General features: G+C 34.4%; 2 protein-coding genes across 5 annotated transcripts; both read left to right on the plus strand.

The window, feature by feature from the left end:
* The first annotated feature begins 7,772 nt into the window (after positions 1 to 7,772).
* LOC120083165 (RNA-binding (RRM/RBD/RNP motifs) family protein) lies at positions 7,773 to 12,764 on the plus strand. Of its 4 annotated transcripts, XR_016531312.1 has the most exons (5): positions 7,815 to 8,179; positions 8,766 to 8,988; positions 10,036 to 11,242; positions 12,188 to 12,262; positions 12,369 to 12,764. XR_016531312.1 is itself a non-coding variant. In XM_039038772.2 (4 exons), the coding sequence occupies exons 2-4, from the start codon at positions 8,773 to 8,775 to the stop codon at positions 12,199 to 12,201; spliced, it is 1,437 nt and encodes a 478-aa protein (XP_038894700.1). In that variant the 5' UTR covers positions 7,773 to 8,179; positions 8,766 to 8,772; the 3' UTR covers positions 12,202 to 12,764. The 4 variants fall into 4 exon arrangements, 3 of the variants coding, with proteins under 3 accessions (XP_038894700.1, XP_090172587.1, XP_090172588.1); XM_039038772.2 differs by having other exon boundaries at positions 7,773 to 8,179; positions 12,188 to 12,764; XM_090316461.1 differs by having other exon boundaries at positions 7,913 to 8,179; positions 8,614 to 8,988; positions 12,188 to 12,764.
* A 3,390-nt stretch (positions 12,765 to 16,154) lies between these two features.
* LOC120083989 (uncharacterized) lies at positions 16,155 to 17,072 on the plus strand. Its single transcript, XM_090316744.1, has 2 exons — positions 16,155 to 16,548; positions 16,726 to 17,072. The coding sequence occupies exons 1-2, from the start codon at positions 16,155 to 16,157 to the stop codon at positions 17,070 to 17,072; spliced, it is 741 nt and encodes a 246-aa protein (XP_090172870.1).
* The last annotated feature ends 736 nt before the right edge of the window (positions 17,073 to 17,808 follow it).

Here is a 17,808-nt window from a genome sequence, read left to right on the forward strand (position 1 = left end):
CCTTATGAACCTATAGCTCGAAGCTCTAACGGTACGTAAATAACAGACTAAACTCTTTAGTCATGGGATCCACCATCCGTTAATTGCACGGAAGTCCACTAAAGATCGACAGCTGAACTTTCCTTACTAAGATATATTATGTGTCTATCTTAACCAATCAGCAACACGATAACCCCTCACAGATCGCTCGTAAGTACAGCTGGGCCAATAATCGTTATGCCTCTATAGTTACATCTAACTCCTTAAGTACCACTGATCCCTGTAATGAACATAAGTCATAGTCCTACTATGACTAAGTCCTCTTTTCCAAAGAGAAGCTGTGGCCACTATGTTCAAGCCCCGGAATCATTTCTTAAGGGAGCAATCTCTTTACTTATCCCTGCTTCGGGAAAGAAGTGAATTCCATCTTGTGGTTTGAGTTCCCAGCTCTCAGATCAAACAAGTCCCCAAAAAGATAGGCATGTTGAGTTGGCAATCTAGCCACTATCACTCATACTAATCAAAGAACCGCCCTTAAAGGTAGGAGTTCCCAAAACACTCAAGATTAAGGTCGTGTCACCTATGGTCGTTTAGGTGAGATGTAAGTCTCTAGTATCAACGGCGTTATATACAGAGTCTAGTCATCTCGTGGTTCAATTCTTATACAAACTCTTTGTATAGGACACCCTCGCTCGCACGTCTCCACATGAATGGTCAGGATCTGCCATCTATAGTAGTTTACAACACTTGCAAACCTCTACAAAGCGGGTCGTATCCGTAGTGTCACCAGGATCAAGTATCCCACCTTAATCCTTATACTACAGACCTATTTAGGTTATTACTTAAGGCATGATCCACTTATATATCACATATACATGCTTAAGTTCACATAAGATAACAATGGAGCTTTGTTTATTAGATATGAGTAAATGTCAGAATTAAATAACAATTATTTTATTCATCAAACAATGTGTATCTTTACAAAACAACGAGACTCCGGGAGAATTAGGACACCAATTCCAATAATCTCCCACTTGTCTTAATGACTCGGGAGACTAATGTATAATATATAATAAACTAGGGCATACCCCAGTATCATCTCCCACTTGCCCTAGACAAGATGCGGCATGTCTCGTAGACCCAGACTCTCTAGGTGACCCTCGAACACTTTAGCTGTGAGGGCCTTTGTAAAGGGATCAACAAAGTTGTGCTCCGATGCGATCTTCGTGACTATCACATCACCGCGATGCACAATCTCCCTGATCATGTGATATTTCCATTCGATGTGCTTACCCCGACGATGACTCCAAGGTTCCTTCGAATTTGCCATAGCCCTGCTGTTATCACAATAAAGTGTGATAAGCAAATCCATATTTGGAACAACTTCCAAATCTGAAAGGAATTTCCTCAGCCAAACAGCTTTCTTAGTTGCTTCAAAAGTCGCTACATATTCGGCTTCCATAGTGGAGTCCGTGATGCATCCTTGCTTGATGCTTCGCTAGACTATAGCCCCTTCATTCAGAGTAAACAGTGACCTCGATGTCGATTTGCGAGAATCTCTATCAGTCTGAAATTCAGAGTCTGTGTATCCTATAAGGATCAAATCTTTATCTCCATACACAAGTATGTAGTCCCTCGTTCTCCGAAGATACTTGAGGATCGTCTTGACCGCCATCCAATGATCAAATCCTAGATTTAACTGATATCGACTGACAATCCCTACTGCATAGTAAATGTCGGGTCTGGTACACAACATTGCATATATCAAGCTTCCTACAGCAGAAGCATAGGGAATCTGTCTCATCTCCTCAACCTCTTGAGGTGTATTAGGACATTGATCCTTAGACAGAAAGATTCCATACCTGAAGGGTAACAAACCCCTCTTGGTATCCTGCATCCAGTACCTAATCAACATTTGATCAATGTATGATGCCTAAGACAGGGCTAACCGTTTGTTCTTATGATCCCGAATTATCTAGATCCCTAGAACATATTGTGCCTCACCCAAATCTTTCATTTGGAACTGGGCAGCTAGCCAATTCTTAATATTAGTTAGATACCCTACATTATTCCCAATGAGGAGGATATCATCCACATATAGTACCAGAAAAGCTACTGAGCTGTTGATGATCTTCTTGTAACCACAAGGCTCGTCAACGTTCTAATCAAAGCCAAATGACTTAGTCGTAGTGTCAAATTTGATGTTCCAAGATCTAGATGCTTGTTTCAGCCCATAAATGGACCTATTAAGCTTGCAAACTCTTTGCTCTTGATTTGGAACGATGAACCCTTCTAGTTGAGTCATATAGATGGTCTTCTCAAGATTACCATTAAGAAAGGCAGTCTTGACGTCCATTTTTCATATTTCCATATCTCATCGTAAGTACAGCCGAGCCAATAACTGTTATGCCCCTATAGTTACATCTAACTTCTTAAGTACCACTGATCTCTCTAATGAACATAAGTCATAGTCCTACTATGACTGAGTTCTCTCTTCTAAAGAGAAGCTGTGGCCACTATGTTCAAGCCCCGGAATCATCTCTTAAGGGAGCAATCTCTTTACTTATCTCTGCTTCGGGAAAGAAGTGAATTCCATCTTGTGGATTGAGTTCCCAGCTACCAAATCAAACAAGTCCCCAAAAAGGTAGGCATGTTGAGTTGGCAATCTGGCCACTATCACCCATACTAATCAAAGGACTTCCCTCAAAGGCAGGAGTTCCCAAAACACTCAGGATTGAGGTCGTGTCACCTATGATCGTTTAGGTGAGATGTAAGTCTCTAGTATCAATGGCATTATATACATAGTTTAGTCATCTCGTGGTCCAGGTCTTATACAAACTCTTTGTATAAGACACTCCTGCTCGCACGTCTCCACATGAATGGTTAGAATCTACCATCTATAGTAGTTTACAACACTTGCAAACCTCTACAAAGTGGGTCGTATATGTAGTGTCACCAGGATCAGGTATCTCACCTTAATCCTTATCCTTATACAACAGACCTATTTAGGTTATCACTTAAGGCATGACACACTTGTATATCACATATATATGCTTAAGTTCACATAAGATAACCATGGATCTTTGTTTAGTGGATATAAGTAAATGCCAAAATTAAATAACAGTTATTTTATTCATCAAACAATGTGTATCTTTACAAAACAACGAGACTCCGGGAGAATTAGGACAACAATCCCAACAGTTCCCAGCTCCCAGATCAGACAAGTCCCCAAAAAGGTAGGCATGTTGAGTTGGCAATCTGGCCACTCTCACCCATACTAATCAAAGGACCACCCTCAAAGGCAGGAGTTTCCAAAACACTTATGATTGAGGTCGTGTCACCTATGGTCGTTTAGGTGAGATGTAAGTCTCCAGTATCAACGGCGTTATATACAGAGTCTAGTCATCTTGTGATCCGGTCTTATATAAACTCTTTGTATAGGACACCCTCACTCGCATGTCTCCACATGAATGGTCAGGATCTACCATCTGTAGTAGTTTACAACACTTGCAAACCTCTACAAAGTGGGTCGTATCCATAGTGTCAACAGGATCAGGTATCTCACCTTAATCCTTATACTACAGACCTATTTAGGTTATCACTTAAGGCATGATCCACTTGTATATCACATATACATGCTTAAGTTCACATAAGATAACCATGGAGCTTTGTTTATTAGATATGAGTAAATGCCAGAATTAAATAACAATTATTTTATTCATCAAACAATGTGTATCTTTACAAAATAATGAAACTCTGGGAGAACTAGGACACCAATCCCAACATTATCTTGATTAATTGGGGCCAACACAAGATAGTATAACCCAACAGTATGGCTTTTCATCCATCAGATAGCCTTCTAGTTTATACCTCCGAAGGATAGGCCAGACAAGATTTTACCATAAAAGAAAATTTGATCTATCCATCTTGATAGATGTGACTTGGCTGAGAAGCTGATTCAAGGGTGATCCAATCATATTTCCGGCGGTGGTAGAGTGAAAAGAAAGGGAAAGTGATGGAGATGATTCAGTATTAACTATCGTTGGCTCTGATACTAGATTATGTTTTATAGAAAATAAAGAAAAAGATATGAATGAGAAAAATATCTTCTCACTAATATATTTGAAACAAATTCTGCTTTTACTAATGAATAATTAGGAGAATCTAGTCCATATATACACATTTACAAGGGGAATCAAAGAACCGATTAAATGTGAAATTAGAAATAGAATTAGGATTACATGTAACTCAAATAGACAATGTAAAATACCAGAAAAAGGCTTTCCACATCAGCTGCACGATGGCCCTAAGTCAACATTTGACTGGTCTTGCTATTGACTGTTATTGTTCTCAATACATTCCTTCATTGTTAGTTGCATGAGATGATAAAACCCTAGTTACCATCTACTATTCCATTATCTATATATGTAGAGGGAGAAAATCTAACATACCCATCCACTATAGACCATTGCATCTAATAATAAAAAACTCAACCATAAGTTATTTTGAGGTCAAATTTTCCATTTTTCACCAAACCCATGTTCATTTTTTAATCTTTTTTACCCCAAGTAATTGCTTGGACAAGTCACTAGTTGCATCAAGAGTCAACTTGAAGAAAAAGTAAAACAGTACAACATCATGGATAGATTTTTTCCCCTATGGTTCTTTTTTTTAAAAAAAAAAAAAAAAAAAAAAAAAAAAAAATTACTTGTAGAATATAAAGGGAAAAAGGAGAAAGATAAAGAATGGTTAGGATTAGTAGCTTTTGTTTATTTGAATGCCACCCTTTCAAGTTCTTTCTGTGATTTTGAAGATTGTTCTTGTGTGGTTGGTGGCTATTCTTTTGGATTCATTTGGACCATTCAAGTTGGTGATCCACCCTCCTTTGAATACATACTATTAAATAATTAATGTTTTAGGGTAAATAATAGCCTTATAGTCTCGATAATTTGTCATTAGTAACTTTTAATTCGTATTATACTTTCTTCTTTATTTTTCTTTTGAAAGCTAAAAGTTGATGTGATATCATATGAACTTGATGTGGTCTTTTTATATTTGTAGTTGAATAACATGTTAATATGTCACATCAATTTCTATGTAAAGTCATATTAGCTTCATTTAATACCAGAAGCTAAATCGATGTATTTTATTAGACATTCTAAACTAAATTACAATAACTAAAACATGAAAAAATAGAAAAATTAAACAAAATAAAGGAACTAAAAATTGTAATGTTAACACTTATGAGGTATTTTATAGTATTTGATCACTAATCTTTTATACCTACTCAGTTTTTGTTTCTAATTTTTCAAATATTCTCATTGTCTATGACTTCTACACCAAAAGGATTAAAAAAGAATATTTTAATCTTTAGTATTTAACTTATAGTTAGGTACATGTGTAACTATTAGTGTTTATGGTCACATAAATAAAGTAGTATCATCAAATTTATTTGAGTTCTTTTTTAAACATCAGTAATGAATAACAATATATTTTTTTTCTTTTTGAAGAGAATGAATAAAAATGATGATATCATACATTTACATACCCTTAAAAGTTTATAAACTAAAATAAATTATTTGGACTAAAAAATAAAACACGAAAATTTAAGAGCTAGACTAGAATAGGGTGGAAATTTTTCAAAAAGGTAAAATAAATAAATAAGAACTATTTTTTAGGATTGAATCTTTACATCTATATTATATATATAAAAAAGAAGCTACGAGGATTGAATCTTCACATCTCTATTTTGTCCTTAAAACTTTTCACAAGTCCTATTTTTTCCTTCGTTATAGTTATTTAGGTCAAGATGATTACACACGAAATGGTAGTCTTTCGTGCTTGAGTGTGATCTCTAAACCATAGAGATATAACATCACAATCTAATAGTTGAGATATATTTGAATGGATATATACATCATTTGTTTCATTAACAATTTAAGTTGAAGTGGTTACAAAACATATTGGTAAATATTTATATATATATGTGTGACGTAGATACCATAGATACAAAAAATCACGATCTAATAGTGAAAATAAATTTAGTGGGATTCAAGTACATTTCCTTGTTACAAATATATGGATTGAAGTAGTTACACAATGAAATGGTATATCATTTTATATTTAGTCTTTCTCTTCAAATAGATACGACTATTCAGATCAAACAATATACAAAACCTATGTGTTATATTAATTAGAATCTTTTTAAACTTCTTTTCCTATATATTAAATTAAAACTATAAATTTATGTGCATCTTGGTTGGTATATATAAGAAAAAAAAAGAAGAAAAAGAAAGGAGAAGGGGAGCCAACCACCTTTCTCAATCTGTCTTAGATTGAAATAAAATTATACAAAATGTAAAGATTTTAAGATAATTTTCTCTCTATTTCAAAATTTCCACTCTTATAATTCTTTTAGTATAATATAGATTAAGGGATTGAAACCAGAAATTTATCGCTAACATATATAAATGTCAGTTGAATTATATTGTTTTTTACCCACTATTATAATTTGTAGTGCATATAAGGTTTAAAGTTTTGTTGACTCCCTATGAAAATGTCTGACGAGGTTGTTGTTAGAGATTTAAATCTAAACAAATTCTTAAACATTTTATATGTAAAAAAATAAAATTAAGGATTTAGAGGGTGAAATTAGAAAAAAATTGTTTTAAAATAATATCAAGTGAAGAGAGTATGTATGTTGTGTAGAAAAACCTTGTGAAATTACCTGTTTGTATTCCTAAGAATGTGTGGAAGCACAAGCAATCCCTTCTGTCTTTCACACATCTGCCCCACTTTTTCTTTTTCTCTCCTCTCTATTTTTATACCCAATAACTCATCCATTATTTATTTTTTTCCCATTATTTAATCTTTCTATTTCTTTAAAAAAAGAAGAAGAAGAAAGAAATAAAATTTACCTATTCTCTCCTCCTTCCAAGATAATTATTTTAAATAATAAAATTGTTAAAAATATTTTCAAATATAATAAAATATTATTGTTTATCAGTAATAGACATTAATAAACATCTATAAGAATCAGTGATAGACTTCGATAGATGTCAATAAATTTCTATCATGTCTACGTAAATAAATTCGCTCATTTTTCAACATTTGAAAACAACACCATATATATCTTGTGATGCCAAAGAATTGAAAGATCATTTAAATAATTCAAGTGGGTAAATCTCAACAAGCAAGTTTAGCCTAAATGGCTCATTCCTTGCCTCCACAGGAAGTAATTTGGCTGTGGAAGGTGATTTTTTTTTTTCCTTTTCTTTTTTAAATAATGTGGAAAAAAAAGAAGAAATCACCTTTCATCACTCTGTAAAATATGCATCATAGTAATGGGTAAAAAAATGAAAAGCTTCAATTTTGAACTTCAATTTTTTGGTAATTCACATTGACTAATTCCATGTAGAAAATCAAGAATTGCTGCAGAAATCTTTGAATATTTCTTACATTAATTTTGAATAGAAAAAACAAAAGAAAAAAAAATGACCCTTTTAATTTTCTTGCTCTTAATAACTTGGAACACTCTTTCTCCAATTAAACTTAATGGGATTCTGCTTTTTCATTTAATTATTTTAAGAACCATACATCAACACATCTCATAAAAAAGAAGACTTTAATATTTTTGTACCAAATCTTGTCTTTTTTCTTACACAATACTTACATTCTTAAATACCCAGATAAAGAAAAAGAAATTATTTCACTGACCCATATGAAAAAATAGACAAAAATGGAAACTTTTTTTTTTAAAAAAAAAATTACATTAAAAAAATTGAAAAAAAATTAGGCTAGCGAGTTACCCTTCTTCAATCCATTCTATCGTCTTTGTAATTTGCGTACGCGCAAGACAACCAAGTCTTTCTTTTCTCTTTTCTTTCTCTCTCTCTCTACCTATACATATATAATTATAATTGTGTATGTACATATAATTGTTATACTTATATGCAAATATTGCGCCCATTCCAGATGCAAATTCCTTTTCTTACACAAATATCTTCCTTCTTCTCTCTGTTTCATATATAGCCTTCATTCGTTTATTTGGTATTGCATATTTATCTAGAACAAAAACCAAAACAGTAACTGGAACAAGGAAAGAGATAGGAAAAAAGGAGGGCCTCTCGCCCTCTCTTCTTATTATGCCTTCTCTTAGATCTTAGATTCTAGAGTTCCCAACTGGGTCGTTTTCATTTGGGTAAGTTTCTTTTTTTCTCTTCATCTCTTCTGTTCTCTGTAAATCATTTGTTTTTTCAATGTTTTTGCACGAATAGTTTTGTGGGTTTTGAATCAAAACTCATTTCTTGGGAATTTTAGCCTTTTTTTTTTTATGGGGTTCATTTCCTTTTTTGTGCCTTTAGCTTTTGTGGATTCCTTGTTTGTAGATCGATCGATTTTTCCTGATCGGTGGACGTTCCGATGCTTTGAGATCGAATCTGATTGCAATCATTTTGTATCTAACAATAAGAGCATTTTCTATTTTGATGATGGTTTTTGTTTTTGTTTTTTATAACATCTGTTTAATTTAGCTCGCATTGTGGTGTTTCTTAAATTAATGTTTCTTTTACAATCGTTGCCTGAATTCTATTCCCCTTCTAATGTAAGCACGGATATCCATATTGTTTTGTATAGTTTTGTGTTTTTCTTCAGCCTGGATTGATCGACTTTGTGGCTTCTTCTTCTCAAGGGGATTGGCTTAGACTTTAAGATATGCGATTGGTGTGTGCTGTATGCATTCGTATTGTTGAATGATATTGATAGGATTAGTTGGAATGGATTTGTAGAGTGGGCATGGATCCTGGCAAGCTTTTCATTGGTGGTATTTCATGGGACACAGATGAAGATCGTCTTCGAGAGTATTTTCAGAGCTTTGGAGAAGTTGTGGAGGTGATGATCATGAGGGATCGGACCACCGGCCGTGCCCGTGGCTTTGGTTTCGTCGTCTTTGCTGACCCTGTTGTTGCAGCAAGAGTTGTATTGGAAAAACATGTAATTGATGGGAGAACTGTAAGTCTTGTGTATTCATCTTGATTCTCGTTGATTTTTCCACCTGTATTGGAAGCTTTAGATGTCTTTCATGGCATGTTCCAGTGTGTTTTCTGATTCGATTTTGCTAATGAATATGCTTGTGGAGGGATCAAGGTTTTCCTGATGTTCTTTGGTCTTCATCATGATTCAAACTTATTAGAATTCTTCTGCATTTGTATTCTAATCTCTTTTATCTTGGTAAACTCATAATTTTCCTTTCGGAGCATGAATGGGAAGATTCGGCTGTTCACATCTTATTAGGACAAGTTCTGTTTCATGTGAAATGAAGTTCATGTTTTTGTGGAAGTATGATGCTGATGTATGTGCTTGGAATGTCAATTGTTTTTTAGAACCAATAGCTTGGATAACATGCTCTTGAAAAGGTAATATGCTTGATCGCAGTAAAAGTATTTATTTGTAGAAGAAAAGGTTTAAGGCTACTTCTAGAATTAGTTTGATAATGAGCAATTTTGGAAAATCTGTTGGGATCATTTACGGGGCTTAGAAGAACACAATTAAGAGTTTTCTCCTTGGCTTTATAGTTTGAATATATAAAGATGGTGGTAGAGAGATCTGAAAGCTATGCTAATTGTCAAATGAAGCGAGTGGTTGGCCTAATTTTTGTTGTTAGAAGCTACATTTTTTGTTTAATTGTCAGCAAGCAATTAGGATGTCTTACAATTACATCTGTATCCTGTGAGCTCTGCCTGGCTATATGCTCACACACATATATATATCAAATCAACACCGTGAGAGGACCATGGTCTTTGGATAAATATGCAAATTTTCGTGTAGAAAGAAATCTATCATAATATTCCTTAGTAGTCCTCAATGTGAAACCATGATTTGTGAAAATTAGGAGGCTTGTTATCTTGTAGAGTTTGTCATGGACATTAGGTTTTATGTGTGATGGCCACCAGTTGTATTAAAAGGATACGTTATGTTGCTTTCAGACTTCTATTTGTATTGGCAATGAGAATAAATTCTATCATTTTCATGTTTTGATGTTCATTTTCTTTTTTTCAGGTTGAAGCAAAGAAGGCTGTTCCTCGAGATGATCAAAACATTTTGAGCAGGAACAATACTGGTATCCTTGGGTCACCCGGTCCTACTCGCACAAAGAAGATATTTGTTGGAGGATTGGCATCAACTGTTACAGAGAGCGACTTCAAAAAGTATTTTGATCAGTTTGGAACAATCGTAGATGTCGTGGTGATGTATGACCATAATACTCAAAGACCAAGAGGTTTTGGATTTATCACTTATGAGTCAGAGGAATCAGTGGAGAAAGTGTTATACAAAACTTTTCATGAACTCAATGGTAAAATGGTTGAGGTTAAGAGGGCTGTTCCAAAGGAATCATCACCGGTGCCAAATCGAAATCAATTAGGTGGTTACCCTTACAATTTTGGTAGAGTCGGTAGCTATTTAAATGGCTATAATCAAGGATATAATCCAACCTCAGTTGGGGGATATGGATTGAGATCTGATGGTAGATTTAGTCCTGTTACAGTCGGTCGGGGTGGACTTTCGCCAATTAGTCCTGGTTATGGAATAGGGCTAAATCTTGATACAGGGTTGAACCCGAACTATGGGACAGGTCCCAATGTTGGCTCTAACCTCAGCTATGGACGGGTAATGAGCCCCTCATATGGTGGAAATTTAAATAGGTACGGTAGCCCAAACCCCATGGTATATGGTGGTGGCAGTGGAGGTAATGGTTCTATTTTAAGCTCATCGGTTCAGAATCTGTGGGGAAATGTCGGTAACTCTGCTGGTACAAACCCCTCACACTTGAGGACTTTTCCTGGCTCTGGTGGTGTGCATACAGGAACTAATTCGTTGAACAGTATTGGAGGGCTTTGGGGTGCTTCGGCAAGTCTAGGTCATGGGGAAAATGCTGGTTCTCCATTCAATACTGCTAATCTCGACTTTGGAAGTGGAGATGCCAGCTTTACATCAGGAACAACTGTAGGTTATGCTAGAAGCATTGGAACTAATGTTTCCTCAGCATCTTTGTACTCTGCACCAAATATTTATGATGAGGTTCATGGGAATAATGATGAAGGGAACACATTTTATGGGCATTCCAGTTGGCAGTCGTTGCCAACAGAGCTTGAGGATTCTTCCTCAATTGGTTTTGGCCTTGGCAATGCAGCTTCAGATGTTATTAGTAGAAACAATGCTGGTTATACTGTTGGATATGGTGTTTCTAATAGACAATCTAATAGAGGTGAGTCTTTCTACTTTCGAGAAAATCTTGTATGTTTTCAAGTTTTTCTTTCTTACTTTTGTTACTTCTCTAGAAACTTTAGACATTCTTCAAGCTTCTATCACTTTAAGCATTATAAAAACTCAAATCAAAATTAGATTATAACAATCGTACTTGAACTAGATCTGATCTATAGGTTGTACCATTGTGTCCTTTAGTTCTAAAGATTGCATAATACATGCCTTCTTCATATTTATGCACTTTTAGGAGTTTTTCCTGGTCTTTCTTTACAATCTTCTTAGAGAAGCCGGAACATATTAACCTCGGAACCAATGTAATGTACTCACACACCTTCCAAAGTTGAGAGAGCCTATTTAGTGAAAGAAAACTTTTAATTTTAGACCAAGACTTCAGTAAAAATATGTTTTATTTCGGATAACTTTATAATTTCTTAGTTTAGTTTATGATGGATGATCTGTTTTCTTGAGGATTTCTAATGTTCTTTCCTCCAAAATATTAGACTTGTAAGCAATGCTTTCTACCACATGATAACTTTTGATTTTTCTAGCTATCTGATCATAATTTTCTAGAAATTGTTTAAAAAACAAAAGCAGAAAATCCATCCAAAAAACAGTCCTTGTTCCCTAAGCTTTTCGATGCAAGTTTGGGAATGTTGACTAGTTTCTTTCTAAGTTACACGAAAATAAGTTTACATAGTCACTTACAGAAATAAGCGAAAAAGGATCATATTTATTGCCTGCTAATTTGCAAATTATTTCTGTTTGTGTTTCGTTGCGGTACAATTAAAATTTATGATCTTCAAAAGGACATTTGAACGTGTATGAGTTACTTGCTGAATATCTGTTGTTGTTAAGGGAAGTGTCCAAATCTCACTTAAACAGACATAGGTTTAACAATATGAAAATAGGCTGATCTTTTTGTTTTGTGTTTAAATGTTTGATTCAGGAATTGCTGCTTAGGAAGAAGATGATACAACAGATTTCAAAAATTATAGTAGGTGATGCGTATTCGATATAGCAGGTGTACTGCAATTTTTCGTATAATTTCGTCATTGTGATACACTCCTATTTGATACTGTCAGAGCTAATTTGTTTTCTGTTTGACAAACTGTCCCATAAAGAAGCAGGTTCCACAGGGTTTTCTCTTGGTCAGGATTGAGCTTGAAAATATAGGTCTTTCTTCTTTCTTCTTCTACTTCTTTCTTTCTTTCTTTCTTTCTTTCTTTCTTGTAATTTGATTGATATGTATAATTGGATTGTGGGTAAGGTATATATGCAGAACTGTTGCATAATACACTACTCCGAGAAACGATGTCACACGAACGAATCAACATCTTTCTTTTCTTTTTTTTTTTTTCCTCCTTTTCTTTTCGGGTCCGTTTTTCTGGGAAAGAAGATGCTAGTACTCATCAGGTTTTCTTGTTGTTTGACCTTTTATTATTAGTCATTCTGGGTTTTTACTTCGCATCTGATTGTATGAAACTGAGGTTGATTTAGTGGTGTGATATTATCCAGCTTCCTAATTCTTCTTTGTTGTAAATTTAGCTCCTTTTTGAGCTAAAGTTTAAAAGTTCAAGAAGACTTGCAATTGAAAATGTCCTTTTCAGCACCAATCCAAAGTCGTCGTGCCATTTCTTATAAATCGTAGGTTCGAATCCTTATTTATTGTATAATGTGGTAGAAGAAAATCTCTTTCCAGATCCTTGAAAGTCATTCTTTACTGTTTGGAAAATCTCTTTCCAGATCCTTCAAAGTCATTCTTTACTGTTCTGTAATATACTTAGTTTTTTAGAATTCTCTTTTGCTGAATTACTACTACTATTAGTAAAGAAGCTCAAGAACTCAGAAGACAATGAAATTTATTTCTTAGGGGTGACATTTCAAAATATTTGTCCAATTTTGATCGTTAGATTAATATATTATAAAAATAAATAAAATAATAACAATTTAACATATGTTTAAATTTATTTTTGAAATCTTTGTCCTTATATATATATTTGAAAAATAAAACAAAGTTTTTAACTGTTTTAAAATTTCTTCATTGTTAAAATTTAGTTGGGATTAAAAAAGAATTTAATGGATATGATGAATTTTAAATCTATTAGCATAATATTTTCTAAATTTGATAAAAGAGCTAATGGAATAAATAGAGTATTAGCTGTATTTGTATATATAAATGAAAAGAAATGGATTATTATTATTATTATTATTATTATTATTACATTTTGTGCCATGACAGTTGTAAGTTTGAAACTGCCAAAGCGAGCATAGTCTAATTAGCATACAAAGTATTCTTGTGACCAAAGGATTGATGATTCAAATCTTCTATCTAGATTGTATTTAAAAAAATTGTCCATTGTATTAAAAAATTGTAAGATTGAAATTTTGGAGAAAATAATTAGTAACATATAATATTGAACGAAAATTATAGAGCCGGTTGAAAATAGAGAAAGAAATTGCATGTGGACATCAATTTTCAAAGTTTCCAAATATAGCAAAAAAAAAAAAACAAAAAACAAGGTATGCGAGAGGTAATTTCAAAGTGTGATGGTGGTGGAAGTATAACCAACCACACATGTGTCACCATCGTTGTCTGTCCGGTCGGACAGACGGGTTCGACTTCAGGTTCGGGTAATCGCACTTGTGCAAAAAAAAAACTTTTTATTACTTATCTATTTAATTTTCTTAACCTAAAAGTTAACCATTCTTCTCGTTTGTGACCGTTTTTTCCCGTTGACACCAATCTGACCAATTATTTTTTCTGCACTCTCATCTACCTATTTTTTGGTTCTATTCCATTATGTGCATTGTTTTCCTTTTGATTCCAATCTATCTTCTGGCGAGTACATGCTTGAATTTGGATGTTGGGTTAAACTTGGGGAGCAACTGGCACAGGGATTAACATAGAAAATTTCACAAAATGACCCAAAACCCAAAAACTTTTCTACCAATGACATCATTCTAAAAACTTTTCTATCACTTACCTTTTGCTCATGCAAAAATCTAAAATTACCCCAAGTTTTTAAAAAGCCTTCAGATTGCACCACATTTCTTCTTCCTTCAACGATTTCTTCAGCCCTTCATTCAATGCGCATTCAATACACCACCAACATTCCACCAAAATATTTATTCTCAACTAATATTCTTCCAATAGCATTGAAGAGAATGGAATGTCACTCTCATTATTCACTTTCTGTCGTCGAACTTCCCACGAAATCCTCTTATTGTTCTCTCGTAGCTTTCTCTTAGAGTTTCATCCCAACATCTTCGTTGATCGCTTTCATCATCAGATTCAGTCCACATTTCTTCTTCCTTCAACGTTTCTTCCACCCTTCATTCAATGTACGATTTCTTGTCCCAGATCGCTTTCATAATAAGTGTCGTTTAGCATTAAATTACAATACAATCGTTTATACATTACTATGTGATCGTTTATACATTACTATGCAATCGTTTACTATGCGATCGTGTATAAATTACTAGACGATCGTTCATAAATTACAATATGATCGTATAGTAAATTATAAACGACTGTGTAGTAATTTATACACAATTGTATAGTAAATTATAAAGAATCGTGTAGAAATTTATACATGATCGTGTAGTAAATTATAACCAATCGTATAGTAATATATACACAATCGTTTATTACAATATAAGTGTCTTTTAGCATTAAATTACAATACGATCGTTTATACATTACTATGCAATCGTTTACTACACGATTGTATAGTAAATAATAAACGATCGTATAGTAATTTATACACGATCGCATAGTAATGTATAAATGATCGCATGGTAATTTATACAAGATCGCATGGAAATGTATAAATGATTGCATAGTAATCTATACACGATCACATAGTAATGTATAAACGACCGCATAGTAATTTATACACGATTGCATGGTAACGTATAAACTATTGCATAATAATTTATACACGATCACATAGTAATGTATAAACGATCGTTCACTTATCAATGATTTCTTTATCCCATTGTAGATCAATGATGCTAGTTCGCATCTTTGTATGATTTGGTGGAGATTGGGATGAGTCTGGAAGAAATTATGTTGGTGGTCATATGAAAGGTCTAAAAGTCAAAAATGATATAACAGTCAGTGAATTAGTGATTATGATGCATCAACGACTGAATATCGATCCGAATATGTTTGATATACACATCAAATATTGCTACAATCTTTTTGTCTCGGCTCCCCCAATTGACATAGTCGACGATGAAGATCTTAGCTTCTTTTTAGAAGACAGTGATGCATCCCGGATGTTGTTATTTGTATCAGTTACACCTTGTGAACGTCATGGAGTACACACAGACAATATTGAGCCAATTCATACCATGTCTTCACTTGATAAACATATTGAGCCACGTAACTTGGGGGATGACCAAAGTGAAGCTTGGTTTGGTCAGAATAGTGAACCCATATGTACTTCACAATTCGATACTAAACATGGATATGGACAATCTTCAGGACTACAAACTTCTCCAACACCTAACATCCATGTTCCAACCCCATTTTCTCCCGTTCCACCAATTGTGATGCCTTCGATTCTAATGCATTTCACCGTCCCAATTGAACTATTTGTTGATATACCCAAACCATAAGAGGGCCCATTGTATGATGACCTCATCACAATACCTCATGATTTTATGAATGACGAGGATATAAAGGTCGGTCAAATTTTCTTTCGAAATATGAATTTTCAGTTAAATTATCGATGCTTGCAATAAGAAAGAACTTTGATTACTGTGTAAAAAATTCAACAAAGAGTTTGCTAACTATCCAGTGTTCGGTGGAGGAATGCAAGTGGAGGATCCGTACAAAAAAAAAATTGAAAGAAAGTGATTCCTTCAAAGTAACGAAATATCCCAGTGAACATACATGTTCTCTTGAAATGAGAACTGGTAATCATCGACAAGCAAAAAGTTGGGTTATTGGACACTTAATCAAGTCCAAATACGAACAAGTTGGTCGAACCTACTGCCCAACGGATATTATTGAGGATGTCCGACGAGATTATGGAGTGAACATAAGTTACGGATGGACATATCGCGAGTATAGATTGGTGTATGCACGAGGGTCGCCAGAAGAATCATATGCTATTGTTAGGGCAAGTGGCAAAGCATTTAAGCTTGCAAATCCAGGTACCATATTTAAGGTTGAAGTAGAGGATGGACAATACTTTAAGTACGTCTTCATGGCACTTGGTTCGTGTATCAGGGGTTTTCTAAACTGCATCCGCCCAGTAATCGCTGTTGATGGGACCCATTTGCATGAGAAATACAAAGGTATATTGTTAATAGCAACGTGTATCGATGGAAATAACAACATATATCCTATTACCTTCAATATTGTAGAGGGTGAGAACGATGCATCATAGACTTGGTTCATGATTCATTTAAAGGCTTCGATAGGAGACATTCCCAATTTAATGATTATATCAGATCGTCACATCTTAATTGTAGAGGTTGTTGCAAGTATATTCCTTGATGCATTTCATGCCCTGTGTATATACCATATTCGGAACAATTTGGTGGACAAATTTAAGAATAAGAACATAATCTCACACTTCTACCTAGCGGCGAAAGCTTATAGAATGTCTGACTTTCAGATGTATTGGGCTAAGCTCCATCAATATCCTGGTGTGACGGCCTATCTTGTGGAGGTTGGATTACAATGGTGGGCAAGGGTTTATCAAGTCCATTGTAGGTATGACAAGATAACGACAATTATAGTGGAATGTCTCAATGGAGTGTTGAAAGATGTCCGAGAACTACCAATCACAAAGCTATTAGAGCATATTTGTGGGTGACTACAAGGTTAGTTCTATATCCAACGTACACATGCAATGTCATGCACAAACATTGCAATTGATTACGCAATGAGTATTCTTAAGGAATCATAATTGATGTCTAGAACATATCGTGTTTCTCCGGTGGATATGCTTATAATTAATATGGATGATGGATATTTGGAGGGGTTGGTTAATCTTTGTTCGGACATGTACATGTATGGAGTTTAATTTCCTCGAGATCCCGTGCTCCCATGCAATATTTGCAGCAACCCTAAGAAACATTAATATTCAAATATTATGTGCAAAATGGTTTACAGTTGAGTGTGTGCTTGTTGCTTATGCCGAACCAATCTTCCCAGTCAGACATAGTCAAGAATGGGTTCGAAGACCATATGTTGGAGATGTTGGAGATTTTGAATCAATTCTACCACCACAAAAAGTAGCAAGTGTAGGTCGACGTCAAACCATCAGGATACCTTCAATTGGAGAGGAGCCACGACAAATACACAAGTGTACACGATGTGGTCAGAGAGGACATAACAAGAAAATGTGCAGACAAACATTGATAACACCTGGCATTGGCCCATCTAAACTAAACAATATGTAATTTTTTTGTTTTTTCTATACAACACCAATTATACTGTACAATATGTAATTTTAGCACAAATTTATTTGAACGATCGCTTAGTTATTTATTTGCTTAGTCAAATGTACAACACCAATTGTATTCTACAAATTTAGCACAAATTTATCT

This window comes from Benincasa hispida, chromosome 8, assembly GCF_027475165.1.
Source record: "Benincasa hispida cultivar pf3 chromosome 8, pf3_genome.v1.1, whole genome shotgun sequence".
In the NCBI taxonomy this organism is placed as follows: Eukaryota; Viridiplantae; Streptophyta; class Magnoliopsida; order Cucurbitales; family Cucurbitaceae; genus Benincasa; species Benincasa hispida.